Source organism: Gallinula chloropus (genome assembly GCF_964237585.1).
Source record: "Gallinula chloropus genome assembly, chromosome: 1".
Classification (NCBI taxonomy): Eukaryota; Metazoa; Chordata; class Aves; order Gruiformes; family Rallidae; genus Gallinula; species Gallinula chloropus.
This window is the reverse complement of record NC_140085.1, coordinates 15190912-15210485: the sequence shown is the minus strand read 5'-3', so window position 1 is coordinate 15210485 and position 19574 is coordinate 15190912. Positions and strand designations below refer to the sequence as shown.

General features: G+C 41.1%; 1 protein-coding gene across 2 annotated transcripts in view; it reads left to right on the top strand.

Annotated features, from left to right (window-relative positions):
* The window catches only part of ATXN7L1 (ataxin 7 like 1), a 31758-nt gene extending 13647 nt beyond the window's left edge, over positions 1-18111 (top strand). The window contains exons 3-9 of one of the 2 annotated variants that reach the window (XM_084268364.1): positions 311-393; positions 1244-1500; positions 3849-4041; positions 6363-6484; positions 9608-10550; positions 14722-14796; positions 17941-18111. In XM_084268364.1, coding sequence (XP_084124490.1) covers positions 311-393; positions 1244-1500; positions 3849-4041; positions 6363-6484; positions 9608-10550; positions 14722-14796; positions 17941-17979 — 1712 coding nt within the window. In that variant the 3' untranslated portion in view covers positions 17980-18111. Of the gene's footprint in view, positions 1-310; positions 394-1243; positions 1501-3848; positions 4042-6362; positions 6485-9607; positions 10551-14721; positions 14797-17937 lie in introns of both variants that reach the window. The other variant, XM_084268363.1, reaches the window with a different exon arrangement.
* Positions 18112-19574: the final 1463 nt, after the last annotated feature.

Here is a 19574-nt window from a genome sequence, read left to right as displayed (position 1 = left end):
CGGGTATTTGGCTTGGTCCTGTGTTTGGGCCGCTCTGCTGAGCACAGTTCTGTAAACAGACTTATTTCTATCAAGTCTGTGATTGAAAACCAGCTCTAAACTGTTTGAAACATGTAAGGGCAAAAAAATGCACAACTGTGTGATGCACATCACGCTGTCACAGATGGGGTGCTGGTGTTGGGAAAGCGGTGCAGGCTGAACATGGTTGAATTAAATATTATCAGGCAAAAATTACAGCTACTCTGGTTAAAATTGCTGTAATAATCTCTTTTTTTCTCCTTTTTTCTTCCCACCATCCCCCATCAAACAGAAAGAGAATTTGACCCAAATAAACACTGTGGAGTACTGGATCCTGAAACAAAGAAACCTTGCACAAGATCGCTCACCTGCAAGGTATTTTTCTTAGAAGATAAAAATATCAGATGCTTTGTTATAGTTTAAATCCTACCACAGTAGTTTGAGAGGTCATACCTGCTCCTGTCTTACAGACAATGAGTATGGTATTCAGACGCTGTCTTCAGGTAATTCTTTTGAGTAATTCTGTTTCTTTGAATCAGGGCATCTACATTATTCCACTGATATTACTGAAAAGATATTTTTTTTTTCTTGTCATTTTGCTATGCAAAAAGCATCAGCGTTTCATGTAGAAGCACAAGTGTTATTTTAAACGCTCCTTTTTTGGTTCATGTGTGCAATAATGTTGAAGTACAGTCCATTTTTAGTAAAAAATTAACATGATTTTTGTATAATAAATTACTTGGAGGCTGCATTTATGATAAGAGTAAGCTTCATGCCAAAAAGTAGCAGCAACGTAAGACATTTATTATGACATTTGTATGTGTACACGCTCCCTGTCAGTACAGATGATCAGTTAAATTTGCTTTAAACCGTATTCACCTTTTTCAGTCCAATGAAATAAGTTTTCCAATGTAAGTTAAGAGCTACAATGATGTTACTACTTAATATTTTGGAATTATTGGAATTACATTTCTTGTTTTGGAGAAGGTAAGTCAATAGACTATTATGTGACAGTTGTTGCAGAAAGTAATCTTAGCCTTGATGTTGCCATTTCTTAAGAATTAATTATCAAAGATAATATGGAATAACAGCTTTATTTCCATAACTGTGGCTAAAGTTGCTTGAAGTAGATTTTATCTTTTAGAGTTGTGGTGTATCGGAAGTATAGAGGACTCATAAACAATGTCATGCACACACAAATGCTTTTTAACCACCCTATTTTTAGACTCATTCACTTAATCATCGACGAGCAGTTCCAGGCCGTAAAAAACAGTTTGACATCCTTCTAGCTGAACACAAAGCTCGATCCAGGGAAAAAGAAGTTGCAAAAGACAAAGAGCATCCACCATCTGCAAGGGAAAGCTATCAGAGCCAGCCCACACCAGCACAAGACTCTCTGTCAGGATCTTCAGTGAACTCTGGGCAAGAATCTAAAGTAACATCTCCTGCAAAATCTAGACCACCAAATTCTGTACTTCCAAGGTAAGCAGTTCTCCAGCGTGGGATGTTGCATTCAGAAGGTGCTGTAAGAAATGTCGTGGTCTTTCATACAGCTTATTTTATAAGCACTTGGTATTTCTTCAGGCTATTGCATGGTAAAACGTATTAATGTAAGAGTTCCTCTTAGGAGTAGAAGACTGACTATGTTTATGTTAACCTAAATCTGTCTTGGTTGCCTGTGATCTGACTGGTAATGGGGTGAGGAGTCGTGTCCACCCTCTGGACTGTCAGACTAACTGTGGTTTTTTTGCTAAAATAGTCAGTAATAATTAGGAAGAATTATATTTGACTCATTCTGACACTTTTGGGAATAAAAGTCTGTCTGCATGAATCAGGGTGGGTACCAGTGGTGACATTCTGCACATTTCTGTAGCACTTCTCTCTGCAGATACTTCACCAATTACATTAATGGGGTGCCATCTAAAAAAAGGTGTATTTTAGTGTAAATGGCAATGTAAGTGGCTAGTTCTTAAAACTATTGATTTGAAACTGTCCACAGCAGTCATTCCTCATTTTGAAGGTTTTTCTTGTAAAGGACAAAAACAGTCTTCAGAAAGCCAATGCAAATGTGTAAAGACATCCCTTTAAAAAAACTAGAATAATGCTATAGGATACTGAATTGTATTTATCCTCTGGTAACCTTCCCATATGTTTTGTTCTGTTGGCCAGTGGGGTTTTTTGGTACTAAATTTGGCTGGAGTAGACAGAGTTAAACTACTTGTGTTCGTTCCTATTTATTTTGTTTCTGATTTTCTTTGCAGAAGCCTTGGTCAGGATTGGGTGCCCATTGTAGGGCTTTTGTACTAAGATAGTCCCTATTTCAAAGCAGTACTTGTTGTATTTGCTATTTTAGGCCTTACAGAGACAGCCATTTCCAGTGTTCTCTGTGTGTTTGTCAAGCCATAATGAAATTTTATTCAAACAGTGGCAGAGGTGGGTCTTACAGGGTTGGAGTGAAAGGGCCATGAAAGAATACCCGTAAATAAAGTGGTGAGAAGTCTACGTAATTCTTATGAAAGGAGTGACCTTACACAGTCCTTACATCAAGAGGAGCACAGAGGGACAGGCAGACCCTGTGCTTGTGATTGTTGTAAAAGGAGTGACCTTACGCAGTCCTTGCATGGAGAGGAGCACAGAGGGACAGGCAGACTTTGGTTCCAGGAGGTGTTACGGTCAAAGAAACAAAACTGGCATGTGATTCAGTGAGAAGCAGCTGAAGAAATTGCCACGGTAGCGGTTCATGAGGAGGTGGATTTTAGCAGGCAGGCGTTGTGTTTTTACAATTTACACTTCTCTCTGCCGCAGTGCCTCTGTTCTGTCGTCCTGTCTGTTTTTGCAAGCAGCCATGCCAGCAGAAAGGCTTGTTACTGCTCTGCTGAGAGAGGTTCTGGGAGCGCTCCCTGCTCTGCGGAGGCAAAGCTTGCTGGCTGCACTGCAGGTGATGCGGCTTGACCTGGCTGACTCCTCCTGAAGGCTGAGGAGCACTGGCACGATCTATCCCTCCCAACAGCAACTGCAGAAGTTATTTCTAGCTGACGGGCATTGTTGAGCAATCCCTGCTCAGTTCAGAAGAGGGCACCTGTCCACAATCTTAGTGACTGCTGTGTCCTGAGAGCGTAAACTCATGAGATTGAAGATCTTTTTCAGATTTTGCTCAATTCGGACGTCTCCTCCAGCCTCAGGAGTCCACACACGTACTTGGTTGTACAGACTGTAATTGAGAATCTTTTTCACCCCTGCTTCTAATCTGATTTGTTTCCAAGCTGCTTTTGAAAAGCAAGGCACCATCGTACCCTGTGGTGCAAAGCCATTCCCACTCTGTTTTACTGGATTTTTGGACAAAAGTGAAGAAAACATACATGCTGTAAGAGGTCCTCCCAGTTACTTCACTTGCTAATCTAGCTGTAGAGGGTGTCAGCTAAACACTCTCATATTTAGTACACTAATTTCAGTGGTATTTTGGTATAAAATAAAATTTCATAACTGGGCCCTTGGGATCAATCAAGTCTAGCAGCACAGTGGTGCTGTGTAAGGAGATCAGACACGTCTGATTTTTGTTTGCATTTTTTATATGCTTTGCCTGTGGAGATCTTCAGCTCAACCTCGTGGCAAATTTAAAATCTCAGGCAATACAAAGGTGCTTCTGCTGACATTAACTTGATGATAACCTGTCACCTGTTTCTGACAAAGACCAATGTCAGCTGTTCTGTGTCTTACTGTCCTTCTTCGTATGGTCCTTTCTGGTATAATTTACTTTGATGCTTGACTCTGGCAGGTAGCTTTGCAGAGCCTTTGAACACTAATGATTTAAATGCTTATTTTCTTTCTAGACCATCATCTGCAAATAGCATAAACAGCAACAGTTCTTCAAACCACAGTGGGTACGTACCAGAACTGTCACTGCCTTCCATGGGAGGAGATTTAACGAGCAGATTGTCCAGTGATGAAGGCGAAGCGGATGGAGCTGAAGAATCTGAGAAATTAGACTGTCATTTTTCTGGACACCATCCCAGACCTCTTGGGGTATGTGTCTGTCTCTGGCATGCCTTGCCATTATTCTTATGTAATTAGAGAGTGGAGAAAAAAGGAGTAATTTGGTAAAAAAACGTAAGGATGGGGGACCTTACATTCTGAAAACTGCATTCTGAGGAGAACAAATGTGTTTGATAGAAAATGGTGTGGATGGGATAAGGTAGGGGGAGGAAACTGGTCAGTGCATGTGACAAGCTTTGCTTTGGTTGTAGGACAGGATGAGCAGCAGAAAATCAGAAGTTCCAGTTTTAGGTTTCCCCCTCGGTAGTCTGCAACTTGAGCATAGTTCTGCTAAACTGAGGAAAACTGCATTGTTTTAAACATGACATGAATAGATGATCTCTTTCTTATCATAGTTCGAAGCAGTATTTAAATATCATTTATGTTAGGATATGTGGACTTAAAAGCTATTTTGTCATTTGCCTAAAAATGGAAAGTCAGCCACATATGGGCACAGCATAGCCCATCGGGTGGTGGCTTCGGTACGTGCTTCTCTGGCAGCTGTTTTTGTCTTTCTCCTGTGTTAGTGAGAAATTTCTTTGTAAGTAGTAAGAGCTGCCCTGTGGCATTATCTCTGCAGTGTGAATTTGTTTATACTGCACACACCAAGAAGGAGTCCTGAACTTCGAAGTAATTGGTTCTCATCAAAATTGAGCCAAGGAATAAAATTAATGAAGTCTTGACTTAGGTGTGTTCCATACGATACACAGAATAAAATGAACACCGTGGTAACTGTAGCAGTCTGTATTCCCTGGAGCAAAGGAGAACTTGGTACTGACAGACACCAGGCAAAAGTATGAGCTGAACATAAAATGACTGTCGGATGGAACTCCGCCTTTGGTTCTTACACAGAGAATAAGAATTATAGTCCGTACAATTTGATACGTGGTAACCTCCTGCTTCCTCCATACTCTTGTCATTTTTGCTGGTGGCTGCTTTATAAATTAAAAAGTAAAGGCTCACTGTGTGTGTCTGCCCCATTTAAAAACTAATCGAAGCACAGGCAGTTCTTGTGCCGGCATCGTTGGTGAGGCGTGGCTGTCAGCAGCCAGTTGGGTTTAGGATCCCAGGTCTGTTTCAAGGCAAATCCGACTCACTCATCTGTTCCCTGAAATCTGAGCATCTCAACCGAAGCAGGTAGTGACAGTGCAACTGTTCTTAGTCAGAAATGATGGTGTAAATGGCCTTCAGTAAGGTTCACACTAACTGGCTACATTTCATAATGAAGTGAACTGTTTTCCCGATGTTGTCCCTCTCCCAGCTAGGTGGTAGTAACAGATGGGGGCATGGCAGGAGCTTCTTAAACTGCCTTGTAGTGGTGACTGATCTGTGGCACTGGGAGGTGAGGCTGCTTTACCAACCTCAGTGGTGGCTTTCATCAACCTGTTTAACCTTGCCATGAAACAGACTTAAACAGTCCCAGTCACCACTCACTGTCCATTGCGCTGAAAAGTACTTTGACCGGATGTTTTTCTGCTGCCTCAGTAGCTTCTGCGCTCAGCCAGGATTTGTGTCACTTGGTCCCTGTATGATGGAGACTTGTCTTGTGTTCTGAAAATGATTTATAACAGGTTTCTCTCCCACAAATAGGTGTTGTGGCGGTTCTCTGCAGAACATGAGATCAGTAAGAATGAGCTGAAGAAAGGGTAGACTCCCGATCCTACCGTTTCAGTGTAGTAGGACTTTGCAGGAAGCTCTCCAGAGGCAGTGGTGCAAATAGTCCCAAGCTCTGTGGTATTCTCAAAATATTTACTGCCTCTCTACATGATTTTCATGCACTGTGGAGACTCTGTCCGGTGCTCTGCTGTAGTGCAGGTGCCACGGGCGATAATCAGGTTTTTTACTGAAAAGTCACTGGTTGGTTGGTTTGTTAATTGGATACTCAGGGTACTGCCATGGCACCTTTTTCCCCTAGGTTGTGTTTTTAATCTTGTTACATGCTTACAAGGTTTAATGCGTGCAGAACAATGTAACTGTCTTTCCCTGGCAGTAAGAGTCGTCCTAGCCAGAACTGCTTCTTTAATAGTACCTCAGCACCTGTGGTCTTTCCATGTCAGATGTAGGTACCTGAGAGGAAACTGACTTGTGTGTGAAGGGTGAAGTGTACTTTACACCAAGCCTGAATATTATGCACGTATGTCATATCATGCAAAAAGTATTTATGCTGCAGACAGTGACAAACACCTTTTAAAAGGTGTTTTGTCTGGGTGATGCAAATTACACAGGTGTTCCTTGATCTAGAAATTACCATTATTTTATAATTGATACTTACTACTTTTTTATAAACAACATTGCAATATGTTTTCTTTCAGTTCTGTTCATATGGCAGTCGCTTAATGGGAAGAGGGTACTATGTCTTTGACAGAAGATGGGACCATTTTCGATTCGCACTAAACTCCATGGTAGAAAAACACTTGAACTCACAGATGTGGAAGTAAGTGGGATTTTTACACTTGCTGAATAGTTTAACGATTTTAATTCTGTAAAATGCCTGAATTAAACATTGCACTAGCAGTGTTTGTAAAATTACCTGTGTAATAAGTCGTAGCAGTAATATGAGTACAAATCCTGCTGTTAAGGAATATGCAGCACAACAGAACCATCTCATATTCTGATGTAGATTTCTGCCAGATTTAGGACTTCGTTTAAGTCCCTCCAAATCTGGGGAGGAATACTTCAGTAGCTCTGTTACCATTACTTAAAAGCATTAAAGCTCAGTGTTTTCTGGGCTTGGAGCTATGTTTTGATATCATTTCACAACACACAGGTTAGATTTTGTCTAGACTTTAATACCTGCATCATGCAGCCATATCACCCATTCAGACTTTGCTCTGTAAGACTCATGTTACAAGACAAGGAACTCGGTGCACATTTGCCTGTGCCTAAGAGGGAACATGTTAGTTTTGTAGTCTGTAGCTCACTTTTAAGGCTTTAGGGCCTTAGAATTCTGAGGATTACTCTCTATTGAAGCACCACTGTATCATGTATGCAGGTTCCAAGCTGTGTAGGCCGTGGCTGCACACACACATTAAAACAGACTGCACTTTGGGAAAAATATATTAATTCTTTTTTTCAATAAATAAATATTTGAAAAACTCATGGCATCTGCAGATAGGATTCATTTTTGGGGGATATTCTGCTACAGAATATGCATTCTTCTTCCAATGTGATGACACTAAAGTGCAGTGTTTCATGTCACTGTTTATTATCAGGACTGTGTTATATTCATTGGATGGCAGCCATTAGATAAACAAGGTTTGATTTTTTTTCATTTAAATATATTTTTGAAACACTAAAGCTTGGCTTGTCTGACTAACCTGGTAACCTGATGATAACAGTGTTACTATGCTGGGAGACATAGTTTGGAAATGGTTGGGGTTGCTGTAGAAGGGCCAGTTTCCTGTCTAATGTTTAGAGACAGATAATGTGTGACCTGCAAGGGGTTCCTCTCTTCCCCTTTGTAAATTTGGCAGTTAACTAGTGTCTGTTGCCTTCCACGAATTAAGCTATTTTGGTTTCCTTGAATAGGAAGATTAAGCCTGGTTGTCTATTGGCTTTGTTTGTCGGGAGAAAAGATGCTCTGAGAAAATGTGTCACTAGTACCACTACTATCACGAAAAGCAAAAATAACCTCTAGTAGTTGTGTGGTACAAGGAATAAACAGGCCTCATCCTGCTCCCGCTAAATCCCATTGTGAACGTTTTCCCACATTCTGTTGATGTAATCTCTAATATTTTAATGAATTCCATCCGCACTTACTCATCTATATAACACAGGAAGCTCACAGTGCTTAACCCCTATTGTATTCTTCCATTGTCCTCAACCCTCCCCCGGACTGATCTTTTCCTGCCTTCCCAAGCAGGGGTTTGCATAAAGCCCTTGTTCTTTTGTAACTGGTGCCAGCGCAGCTCTGCAGCTGGGCCTAAAGGTACCGGGACACAAGGCCACGTTTTAAGAATCAGAGTAACGTTCACAAAGTACTTTTTATCCCTTGTTCTCAACGTACTTTGCAAAGGTGGGTACGAATTGTCAGCTTCTCTTTAAAAATACACGGAGGAACAGATCTGATAAGCAGCTTTGTTCGGGTAGCGAGTCAGGGCAGTAGGACTTCCTCATTTCTGGCTGCATGGACTGTATGAAATCCCATAAACACTGTTCTGTCACACAGTCACCATAGGAAGAATACCAGGAGAGAACACTTGTAATTAGGGTTTGATTTATAGTAAACCAGCACACTCGGTGCTGCTCTTGTATCATACTTTGAGGGCAAGAGTAAGCCTTTAAAAACTGAAAAGGTGTCAGTAGTAAGGATAACAAGGGCAGAGTTACAGTGGTGTGTAGGTTCTTAACAAAGAAATAGGATTAAACCGTGAATTCAATTTTAGTCTAAATAATGAGAGAAGCTCACATCATAATTTTCCAAGACATTATGGAAGTCTGGGGCTTTATTATGAACACTGGACTAGGTAAAATAGAAGATAGTGGGTGAATGGAAAGGAATTTGAATGCATTCTACTAATTTCATGGGTAATATTATTAAATTTTACTGAGGATTGTATTCAACTACTTATCAAGCATTGTTTAATGTTTTGTCAGTTGTTCGATATCAGTGAAATTAATCACTAATTTACTTAGTTAATCCCATTTAACGAGCTCTTAAATGAGCTGTTGGGAATAGTACTGCCTTGGGAAAGGGATGAGCTTTCCTCCTTGCCTCCTTTAAGCTTAGTGATTAAGTGCTTCACAGACCCCCAAACCAGCTCATTTAACTACTGTCATCACATCTAACCTGTGAGTTTACCTTGATATTGAAACTGTTTCCCAGCTTGAACTTTCAAGCAAAACGTACACAACCAATGGGACATAGTGACTAGAATGTTTACAGGTACCACCATCAGGCTTTTGATTTGCATTTTTAATTGTTGGGTAAAATAGGAGAGGAGAAATTAAGCTTGTAATATAGTGATTAAATTGTAACGCTGCGCACATGATTGCTGTGTGAGGCACTCGTGCTGAAGTGGAGCTCAGTTCTGGTTTAACTGTTAGAAAGTTCAGGGCTTATGTACCATGACAGAATCTTATAGGGAAAAATACACCACACAGTTGTTTACCTAATCATCTTCTGCTAGGTCTCTGCTGCTTTCACAGATTTAATGTGCCTCCTTTAAAATTAATTTTGTAAGAACATAAACTTTGTGATCCAGCTTTTCTGCATCCTTATGATATTAAAACACGCAGGGTTTGGGGTTTGTTGTTTGTTTAAATCCCAAAGAAGCTCATAATGGAATTGCAAGTTTAAAAAGAGGGAAAACGCACCAGAAGTAGAAGCATTTTCAAGCTGTTGTAGGATGCAGATCTGATTTTGAACTGTGAATATTAAAATTCTTGTGATTGGTAGAATAGGAATCAAAATTAGAATTAACTAGGTTTGGTTTATTTTTTAGTAAGTTGGTACTTCCCCGAAAGCCTTTCCAGCCTGCATTGTTCATGTGCCACTTTTTGTGTATCTAAAAGTTGTGTGGGTTTGTTGTTTGTTTGTTTGTTCTTCTCTGTTTAGGAAAATCCCTCCTGCAGCAGATAGTCCCATGCCTTCTCCAGCAGCACACGTCTCCACTCCTTTTCCAGCATCAGTCTTGCAGCCCTTCAGCAACCCCAGTACAGTGTATATTCCCTCAACACCCATCAGTTCCAGAATCGGTTCTTCTTACATAATGACGTCAGCCATGTTATCCAACGCAGCCTTTGTGACAACGTCAGATACGAATTCCATTATGTCACACACTACAGCTTTTCCTCATGTGGCTGCCAGCCTAAGTATCATGGACTCAACCTTCAAGGCGCCCTCCGCTGTGTCACCAGTGCCAGCCGTCATCCCTTCCCCGTCCCACAAGCCATCCAAAACAAAAACCAGCAAATCCTCAAAAGTGAAAGACCTGTCATCTCGGAGTGAGGAGTCCTCAAGTAACAAAAAGAAAAAGCTGCAGTCCTCGTCCTCGTCGTCCTCGTTATCTTTGCAGACATCTTCCTCGTCTTCATTTTCAGGGTCCCACAAAAAGAACTGTGTCCTGAACCCCAGTTCAACTTTGAACTCCTATCAGGCTGCATCTTCCTATAACAGTATGTCTGTGCACAATACAAATAATGGAACAAGCCCACTCAGTGCCAAATCGGAGCCCTCAGGACGGACTTCACTGTCAAGTAGTTCAGCAGACTCAGTGAAACACATGAGCATGGTAGTAAGCAGTATTGACTCCTCTAATCTGTCTGTATCTTCTCTTGTGCACCACTCGGGGGACCACTCCCTGGGAGCACATAACGCAGTGTCTTCTCTACCCCTTTCGTTCGACAAATCAGAAGGAAAAAAACGTAAAAACTCTAGTTCTAGTAGCAAAGCCTGTAAAATCACTAAAATGCCTGGTATGAATAGTGTTCATAGAAAGAGCACTGCCAACCTTATTTCTGCGGTGCCAGATCCTACAAGCAGTTCCATCTCTCGGCAGGTAAGGGACTCTTCCAGTTACTTTTCTGCAGGTCATGTCTGACTTACTTGAAATATGTCATGCATTTGGGAAAGAAAATACTGTGCCTGCTTCAGATTGGCTTTCATCACACAACTTACTTTCTAGGTTCGTACAGAAACGGATTTGTATTTTTTTTGTACCAATTACAGAAAGATGCTTTGGGGGTTAAAAAAAATATATATCAACTTTCTTAAAATATTTTTATGAGGTTTTTTTTTATTCAGTTAATAAAATAGCCATTTGTATCTCTGAAAGTAAAATTTAATGTCCAGAATGGATAAAGAATTTTTAGATATTAATTTTTTTATCTTAATTCTCATCTCTGAAATAAATTGTGTCATGAAAACAGGAAGATAAGAGTCAGCATTTCTGTTTGTTTCTTTTCCAAAACTTGCTGCTGATTCATTTTTTAATGTTATGCCAGTCTCCTCGTTTCTCTTGCGTAAAATGCTTGCAGCTGTCTTTCCCCTGGGGAGGGTCTGAGGTGCCTGACCTCAGGTGCTGTTTCCTCTTTGACTCTGGAAAAATTAAGAAATCAAGCTCGTAGCCCGATGGCCTGTAGTGGACAATGGGTTATCTTTTCTCGTGTGTGTGTGTGTGTGTGTGTGTGTGTGTGTGTGTTCAGAATATTGAAGTCAATGCAACAGCCAAGGAGGTGACATGCTTTTACGTCATTGCCACTAGCCATAGAGCTTTGGGATTTCTTTCAGTGATGCTGTATAAGGTCAAAAGTATAAGTGAAGTAAAATTTGGAGGAAAACCTGCCAATACAATCTTCATAACAAGCTCCTGTTTTATTCTGCTACCGTGTCCAGTGTTGTGCACAGACAACAAAGCTTGGCCCTGGCACCTGGAAGACAATACCATAGGAGATACAATATCTCTGAACATGAGGAGAGGGTAGCTTAGGAGTATTCTTTGTTTGTGAAACTCTCGTTTCCTAAGGACGCTGCACATAAGAGAGAATTTGGAAATGGAAAGGGTAAGATCTTGGGCAAGGCAATCCGTAGGTAACAGCAGACAGAAGGGAGCAGGAGGAGGGAATAAACCGGTTCTAACACTGGTGTAGCAGCCAGAGTGGAGGTCACAAAGAACAGCTTAGCAGGTTCCTGCTCCCAGCAGAGGTGCAATTGAGGTGATTTGGCTTTCAAAGCTGGGTGGTGGCATTGTCTTTCTATTGTAGGCCCGTTCCTTGTGTCCTGCAGTCAGAACTGATGTTTAAGTCAGCAGAGGATGCTGTAAATTCCTCATTCTGTCACACAGCTGGGTTTTTCAGTGTGTATGTGCCCAAAAAATTTAAATTGCCCTGAGAGAGAAGATCTCCCATGGGAATAAAAAAATAAGTACAAATTGTTACTGTGCTGCAAACACGAGTAGTAGGAAATGGGTTGTATCCTACACAGCCTGGACCTGTAGGTAATGCAGTTTGAGGAAGTCTTGCAGATACATGCAGGAGACTCTGTGTTCAAATTCAGACACCCCTAAGTGATTAAACCTGTTCCTGAGGGACACTCCTGTTCCCGATTGCCATGTATTTCAGCATGTTGCACAGTCATGGAAGTAAAGGCCCTATAAAGAATCAGAGCTCTTGTCTGGGTATTTCTAAATAGGTCATACCCAGTAGTATTTTTTTAAGAGGGTTAGATAGATGTAATTAGAGTAACGATATACAGGTTTTTAAACTTAAAATTGTATATACATGTACAGGTGCATACACACAGATAGGTATGTGTGTGTGTATGTGAAAGTTGGCCACAGTTTCCTCTTACACTGCTGGTCTTTGGAGCTACACTAGGAATCAAAAGTAGGGGGTGAAATGGAGTTGATTGTATTTCAGGTGTCCAGCTGGCAGCAAATTGTCTTTGTGACAAGAATACTGAATAGTCCACGGTAACAAAGTGGCCATTCTCTACCCCTTAGGGGTGCTGCAGGTAATGGGATTTGTACCCACTTCAGTGTATGGGTCAAATAACATTACATACTCTCTGTGAGTATTCAACCTGGAGAATACCATACTTGGGATCACTTCTAAGATCTGCTGTTTTGACTTGCAGTGTTCTAGAAATGCAATTACAGAACACATTAAAAAAAAAAGAAAATCAGTGTTACCTAAAATCTTGCTCAGGTTTCCAGATGTAACAGGGCAAATTAAGAGAGGAAGAGCCTAGAAAAAACCCTCGAGTGACTGGTGAACAGGCTCAGGTTGTTGAGTTTGTTTTTTTAATTTCATTCCAATCTGGCTCAGACAGATAGTAACTGGAAGTGTTAATCCCTGTGTTTTGAAGTATACCTTATTTTTAAGTAGACCTTATTTTTAAAAGAAAAAGAGGAATTTTAGTCCTGGCCTCACCCTGGTCCTCTTGCGATGGTTTTCCCATCAGTAAAGACCCAATGGAACTGGGAATGTTTCTTCCTTCCTTCGACTGAGTGTTCTGTGTCTCTGAATTTCCCTTCTGTCCCGGGGCGCTGCCCTCCCAGCCCTGAATGAGGGTGGGATGGCAAAGCAGCCCCAAGCCCACCACAGTGCTGCAAGCTGCATTGCTCCTTGCTTTGTCTTCTGTGAAGAGTCAAGTCTGTTAGACAGAGGAGCAGTGAATGAAGGAATGAATGGAAGCCTAAAGAATAATACTCCCTCTCGTGATTCTAGGATGCAGCAAGGCAATTTCCTAGTGGTATTTTCTCATTTAAAAGGTGGACATGCATTTTATTATGCAGGCATTTATGGGTATTATAATGGAGGGTGTAGAGAAGAAAGAGTCGCAGGTGTGTCATGATGTCCTGAATGGCTGGGAAAGGTTTTCCAAGGTTGTGTATCTTTAGCTAAGATTTGTATGTTGAAGAAAAGCACGTTAGTACCTAGAGAAGAGCTGTGGCACGCAAAACAGCGAGCTGAGGGGAAAGAAGGTAGGCAGAGGCCTTCCCTTTTAATCGTTGCACAGCACAGGACCTGTCTTCAGAGCTGGCTGCAAACAAAGACCAGAAGCCTTTCTTCTGGACAGTATGTGGAGAGAGAGCAGTTTTACACAGTCACTGTGTGAGAAGGGGCAGGTGCGGAGAGGCCAAGGAAGGCTGCCTCGTGCCTCACACCGTATACCTGAAAGGGCAAAGTAACAGATGGTGTTGCAGAGGGGAGGGGACAACTGTGAAGTTGGGACAAGGCCTGCCAGCCAAAGCCATGGTCCCATCTATTCAGGAAGAAACTTGCAACTGCATTTCTGGCTGTTTAGAAGACAGGTCTGTGCAACCTCTCCATCAAATGATTAAAGTTGACGTTACTTGAAGTCCAGTGACCTTGTGAACAACTATTCAAAATCCAGCCCTCTGCCATTTGCAGGCAGGTGTCTGTGGTCAGTTTTTATCAGCCTCCTAAGAACTGCTCCTGTGACTCAACAGTGCTCCCCCCTTTGCTGTGGCAACAGAAATATCTACAATATGTTTATGGGCTGTTGTAGAAGACAGGCTGCCCTTGCAGAGTGCTGTAATCTCTCAGGCGTTGAAATCTGCAGACTGAATATTGCAGTATTTTAATTAAGTACTTTTTAAATGTGTGGATGTGTACTGTCAATTTTCACTTGTTCCCAAAGAAATTCCCTGATGCAGTAAATTGATACAATTGCAAATTTAAACCTCTGGAGTTTGATTCTTCTGATTAATGTTTGCTTGATTGAGCAAGAATAAATGAAGACTCTACATGGAAGAAAACAGAGTAACGTTGGGCATGCTGTGGTGCTTGGCCACTTGCTTTAAACTCCCTGGGAGTGGAGAAGGTTCCCTGAAGAGGAGTCTGTGACCTTGAGTGCTCTGTGCTCTCTCAGTCACTTGAGTAGTTACACTGAGTCCAGTAACTAGAGAAACTAGCGTTTCTGTCTGGGGAGGTGGCGAGTGACGATCTGTAGTCCCTGTTTAGTATGCTGTTTTCTGACCCGTGATGGTATTTATCTGCTTTTTAAGAGTTCATTTGAAGTATGCAGGCTGTGAGAGATAATTTTGATTCTATCTGAAGAAGTGTATCTTTTGCAATAGCAAAATACCTGTGTTCCAAATGCGAAGCAATTAGTGGCACTTCACACAGGAAAGGGAAGGCCATTACCAGCATCTGCATTCAACTGACAAATACGCCTCTCAATGCTGCTCAATTAATGTCTTTCAGATTGGAAAAAATAGCAGTGTAGCTTTGTCACAATCCAGTCCTTCGAGTACATCAAACCCCGTACACAACAGACAAGTAAGTTGCTTTGGATAACAGTGTACCTAAGTAGTCCGTAAGCGGGTTTGAAATATCTTGTGCTGTAAAACCTTAAAATACAATTTCTTTATGAATACGGTTTTCTATAGAAGCCAACTTTTGGTGAACTAATACTAGGTTTCTCCACTCATTTAATTTTTTTCCAGCTGTTTACCACTCTGAGATTTGAGAGTATCAAGTTTTCTGCCTGTTTTTCACCACCTGTTGGTTGTTTTCAGCCCCAGGTTGGCTGATGTGCTGCTCACCGGCTGTTGCTTTGGTGGTAGCAGCTCAGGAGCGGCAGGGAAAGTCTGTGCAGGATCCAGCTAAGCTGATGGGATTTTTCTCTCCAGGCTCCCCCATTGAGCAAGGTGGCACAGCAGGGTCCCCTGACTGCCACAGGAGAGATGGCATTTAAAATGAGGCCAGAAGAGAAAGCAGCACAGGGAGGACAGAAACAGGACAGAGAAGACAGGGCACCTGACTTTTCAGATAAACTCATCTGAAAGCATAACTAAGCAAAGTGTCATTTGGGTTCTTCTTAAACTGTGAGAAATCCTTAGAGCTCCCCCTGTGCCAGTCAGAGAATAAATTCTGTAACTCAGCTTTGCTGTGTGCTTGGCCTGTGATCCCACCCTCACCTGGTTGAGGGACTGATCATGGTTTTTAAGACGGCCCCTACTGTTTGACTCTCCAAGTTGAGTAGCTCATTAGGAATTCGTAGTTGAGATCTTTGGCATGAAAAGGTTTCCCACCTCAGCAAGGTGTAGTCACAGGTAAACAAAAAATCCAGATGATTTTTCTGTACAGCTAGTCAGTATTTTAGAATTGTTACATATTCTGTCTGAATTATACAGGAGTAGTTATTCCAGATGGTTGTGCCACTTAGTTTCTGTTGTGTAGTCACAGCAAAATAATAGTATCCTTGTAGTAATGATAACCCACAACTATATTCCCATTAAAAATGTTCTGAATCACTCACATCTGTAGGTGAACTGCCAATCAATAAATTTAGGGTTTTCTTCCCACTTGGTGCTGAATGCAAAGCAGTAAACCTAAGGAAGAGCTGCTCTGAAGGGAGAAATGTGGAAAGTTTTTTCATACTTAGGGACTGGCATTTTGCTGTGTGAGACACCGTGGCCCAGCTGCCAGTAACAAACACGGGATACGGCTCTTCTGAAGTGCAAAACTGTTTTTGCTTTGACCTCCTGCTCCTGTGTTAATACAAACCACGCACAACCTGAGGAGCAGAGCTTGTTGGGATCTGTTGCCTGGATCCCATGGGGGAAACTGAACAGTACAAAACATTAATTTTGTGGCAGCCTTATGTAAACAGAGGCTGTGGCTGAGCATTTCAGCTGCCTGTTTCCGTAACTTAATCAGCAGTGCTTGCTTGTTTTAAGCCCCAAAAACTCTTTATTGCTGAAAATATGTTTCTGTCAGTTTGGTAGGAGAATAGGAAGCTCAGAATACAAATACAGAAGATGACAAGAATGTATTAAGTTTTGTTAAAGTTTTTTTTATTTCAAACTCTACCGCAGGATTTGTGTTTGGAACTGTGAATAATGATTACCTATCTAATGAATGCCTGTCACTGTCAAAATAAATCTGAGCTGCTTTGTGGACAGCTTTCATCACCAATCTAGCAACTGAATAGTCTCTAAATAAAAATTTAGTCTTAAACTCTGCCATAGTGTTTCTTTATAAAGGTGTTATTTATTAGGTCACAATAAATGGATCTGCAAGTATCTGCTGTGTCAGTAAAGATACTACTGGGGGAACCTGAGCCCTCTTAGTTTTAATGTTACTGGTGGTATAACTGTGATAATCTGGGAATGCAAGTGAAGCAAGGTCAATAGGCAGAGACAACCTCTGCCATACACTGGGGATTGTAGCTGGAAAAACAGGCAAGTTTTCTGAATGCAAGTCAGAAGAACGATGTAGTCTGAAGTCGAATGACAGCCATCAAGCTAAATGTGTGTCCAGAGCATTTACTCTGGGCTGCCTCCACTGTGTAACCTGGTCAGGCAACCTGTTGGGGTTGTCTGCCAGCACAGGGTAGGAGTTGACAGAGAAGATGAGATTGCCATTTCTCACAAGAAGGCAGAATGCTGGGTTGAGTAACTGGGTAAGAATGAGGCACCAGGGAAAGTGCGGTCAACTGAACCGTCACGTCTGAACCTGCGACGGCCTGCATGCAGTCCTGCTGAGGGCCAGGCACTGAAGGTGTCCTGTGGTTCTTTCAGTGTCACCCAAGGAGTCTCTTTTGGTCACTGCTACATCTGTTGAAGCACACTGTGCTCAGGTACTCCTGTGGCACACTGGTGGCTGTGAGGATACCTGTTGGCCCTGCCTGCTCCTGCCCGTCACACAGCCTCTGTCAGGCCAACCTTCGTTGTTCTTAATTCCTGTTTAATTTGCTTGTTGCTGAGTCTATTTGAGATCTGATTGGGGCTTGTATGCCTGAAAGCGTGCCTGTTTTTCCAACTGCTCTTGCTTTAATAAAAAGAAAAATACTACTTTTCCTTACAAAACCTGCTTGTTTCTTAACAAACGTTAATGGAACAGTGGTTTCACAGTCAAATTACTTGTGCCTGTTAATACAAATTTCGTGTTAAAAGCTTGTTTTTTCCAGACTTTGTCCTTGTTCTAGGTTTATAACTAATCAAGTGTTTTTGTCTTCATAGTGCTTTTAGGTGCCTGAATGTGTTAACACTTCAAGACCTCAGTACACGGTGGTTTTTAAATACTGAGTAACTAGATCATTTTCTTAAGGGAAGGTGACAACGTGTGCGCTGTGTGGGGATTCCTTGGGCATGGAAACATGCTGTGTAGAGGAAAAGAGTCTTCAGAGTTGTCGTCTAATTGCTGCTCTTTATTTGTAATGATACGCCGAGTTAATGAACGTGAGCGTCACCAAAGCTTGCTAAAATCAGGCAGTCCCGAAAGGAAATACGCTGTTTATTCAAAGCAGTTCCTTTTCTTGAAGGTCTAATGTCATCAGTAAACCAGGGAGGGAATTTAGTTCAGGGACTGGAAATAAATTCCTGCTTTGAGTTCTGTCAGATGCAGCTGTTAGGAGAGTGTTATGTACTGAAAGACATTTTGTGATTTTGAACCTGGCTCTGGTTTCTCTTTTAGAAGACATCAAACCGGACTGGTAGAATAAGGACTCTTCCATAACAAGAAAAAGGAACCAGCCTATAATCTCTAGCTCTCAGCAGCCCTACTCCACAGGGTTTTTCTTTTCTATGTCCTGCAGATGGATTTAACCTTTTATGAATTTGTGGTTTTAAAGAGAATTAAATTTACAGAAAACTGTAATAGTGATTGGTTTTGTTTTTCACTTGTATTGCCACTGATCTGTGCATTCTGCTTGGTTATGTTTCATGCCTTTTAAAGCTGTTAGCGTTGCAATGCTCCCTTTGTTTCCTTACCAGAACACAGCAGACATTCCAAAAAGGAAAACAAACAAAACAAACAAAAGAAAATCCAGATCATGATTTGAATTTATTTAACAGATCTCCAAATTTTTTCATTAAATAAAAATTACAGTAATTCTGTATTTAAGCTTGTCCTATGGATAAAAATTGAGTGCATTTCTTAGTAATTTGCAAACAGCTGGGGCACTGCAACTTTAGGGACTAATCCTGACTGGTGCTCTGTACCTACAGCATTTAACAATTTCAGTGGGAACTCTGGTCGTTCAGCCTCTTCCAGGACCAGGCTCATAAGGAACCTAAACTTCAACGAATGCAGAGAGGATTTTGCACCAAACTCTAGTTCACGTTGCCAGGGGCTCGACACGTGAAATCCCCGTAGCTTGGTGGATTTCTGGACACTTAAGATCACAGCACGTGGTAACCTCAGCAAACGGTTTGGGTTCGCAAGGACAGGAGTTGAGCAGATTGGCTTGCATTAATAGAATTGCACTGACAGTGTTTCTTATAGGATTACTGAATAATTTTTTTAATAAAATATAGATTTTATAATCAGGAAGCCAATACTAGGTACTGGAACAATAGTACAGAGGAGTTAATTTTTATTTCTACAGTGTTAAAAGTGCACTTATATGCTGGTTTATTTACATCTTGGGGAAAGGCGAGAGACTGCAAATAGGGAGATTATTACTACTTTCTTTTTTAAAAAAAGAAGGCTTAAGGCAAATTTTAAGACTAAAAATGTTTAAGCAATTATAAACAAGGCTAGACCCTTTGAAAAAAGTTTAGAAATATTCTTAAAATAAATTTTTATAGTGTTAATTTTGTAATAATTTATGTTTTGCTATACTTCAGAGCTAACTGACCGGTATAGTTTCAGAAACAGTATGAAACTTAGGAAAGTTTAAGCAATGTTTATATTTTTAAAATGTTCTTTGAATTATGTTTTTATTGTACATTTCTTCAGACTGAAAAATGTGTACATATCTTTGTTATTTTTGCACAATTTTTGTCTTGTTCAGTTTTAGGAGCAGTACTATGTTGATTTTTTTTAATTTATTTTGAGTTATGAAACTGCAGGAGTTTAAAAATCTCAGTAACAAAGTCATCCTCTGTAATCAATGAACTGCTATTTCTGGTTGTTGAGGGGAAAACAGTGGTTGTGAGATTCAGTGGTTGCTTCTGAGAAATAATGCTAATCAATGACTGAAGGAGCAATTTTGTAGTTTTAGGAAGCTTTAGCTCTTTCCATGCATCTTTTGATTGGAAAGCTGGAATATGGAGCCTGTCCTTTGAATGCTGCTTAATTTTTTTTTTTCGACTGGCTTACACCTGACA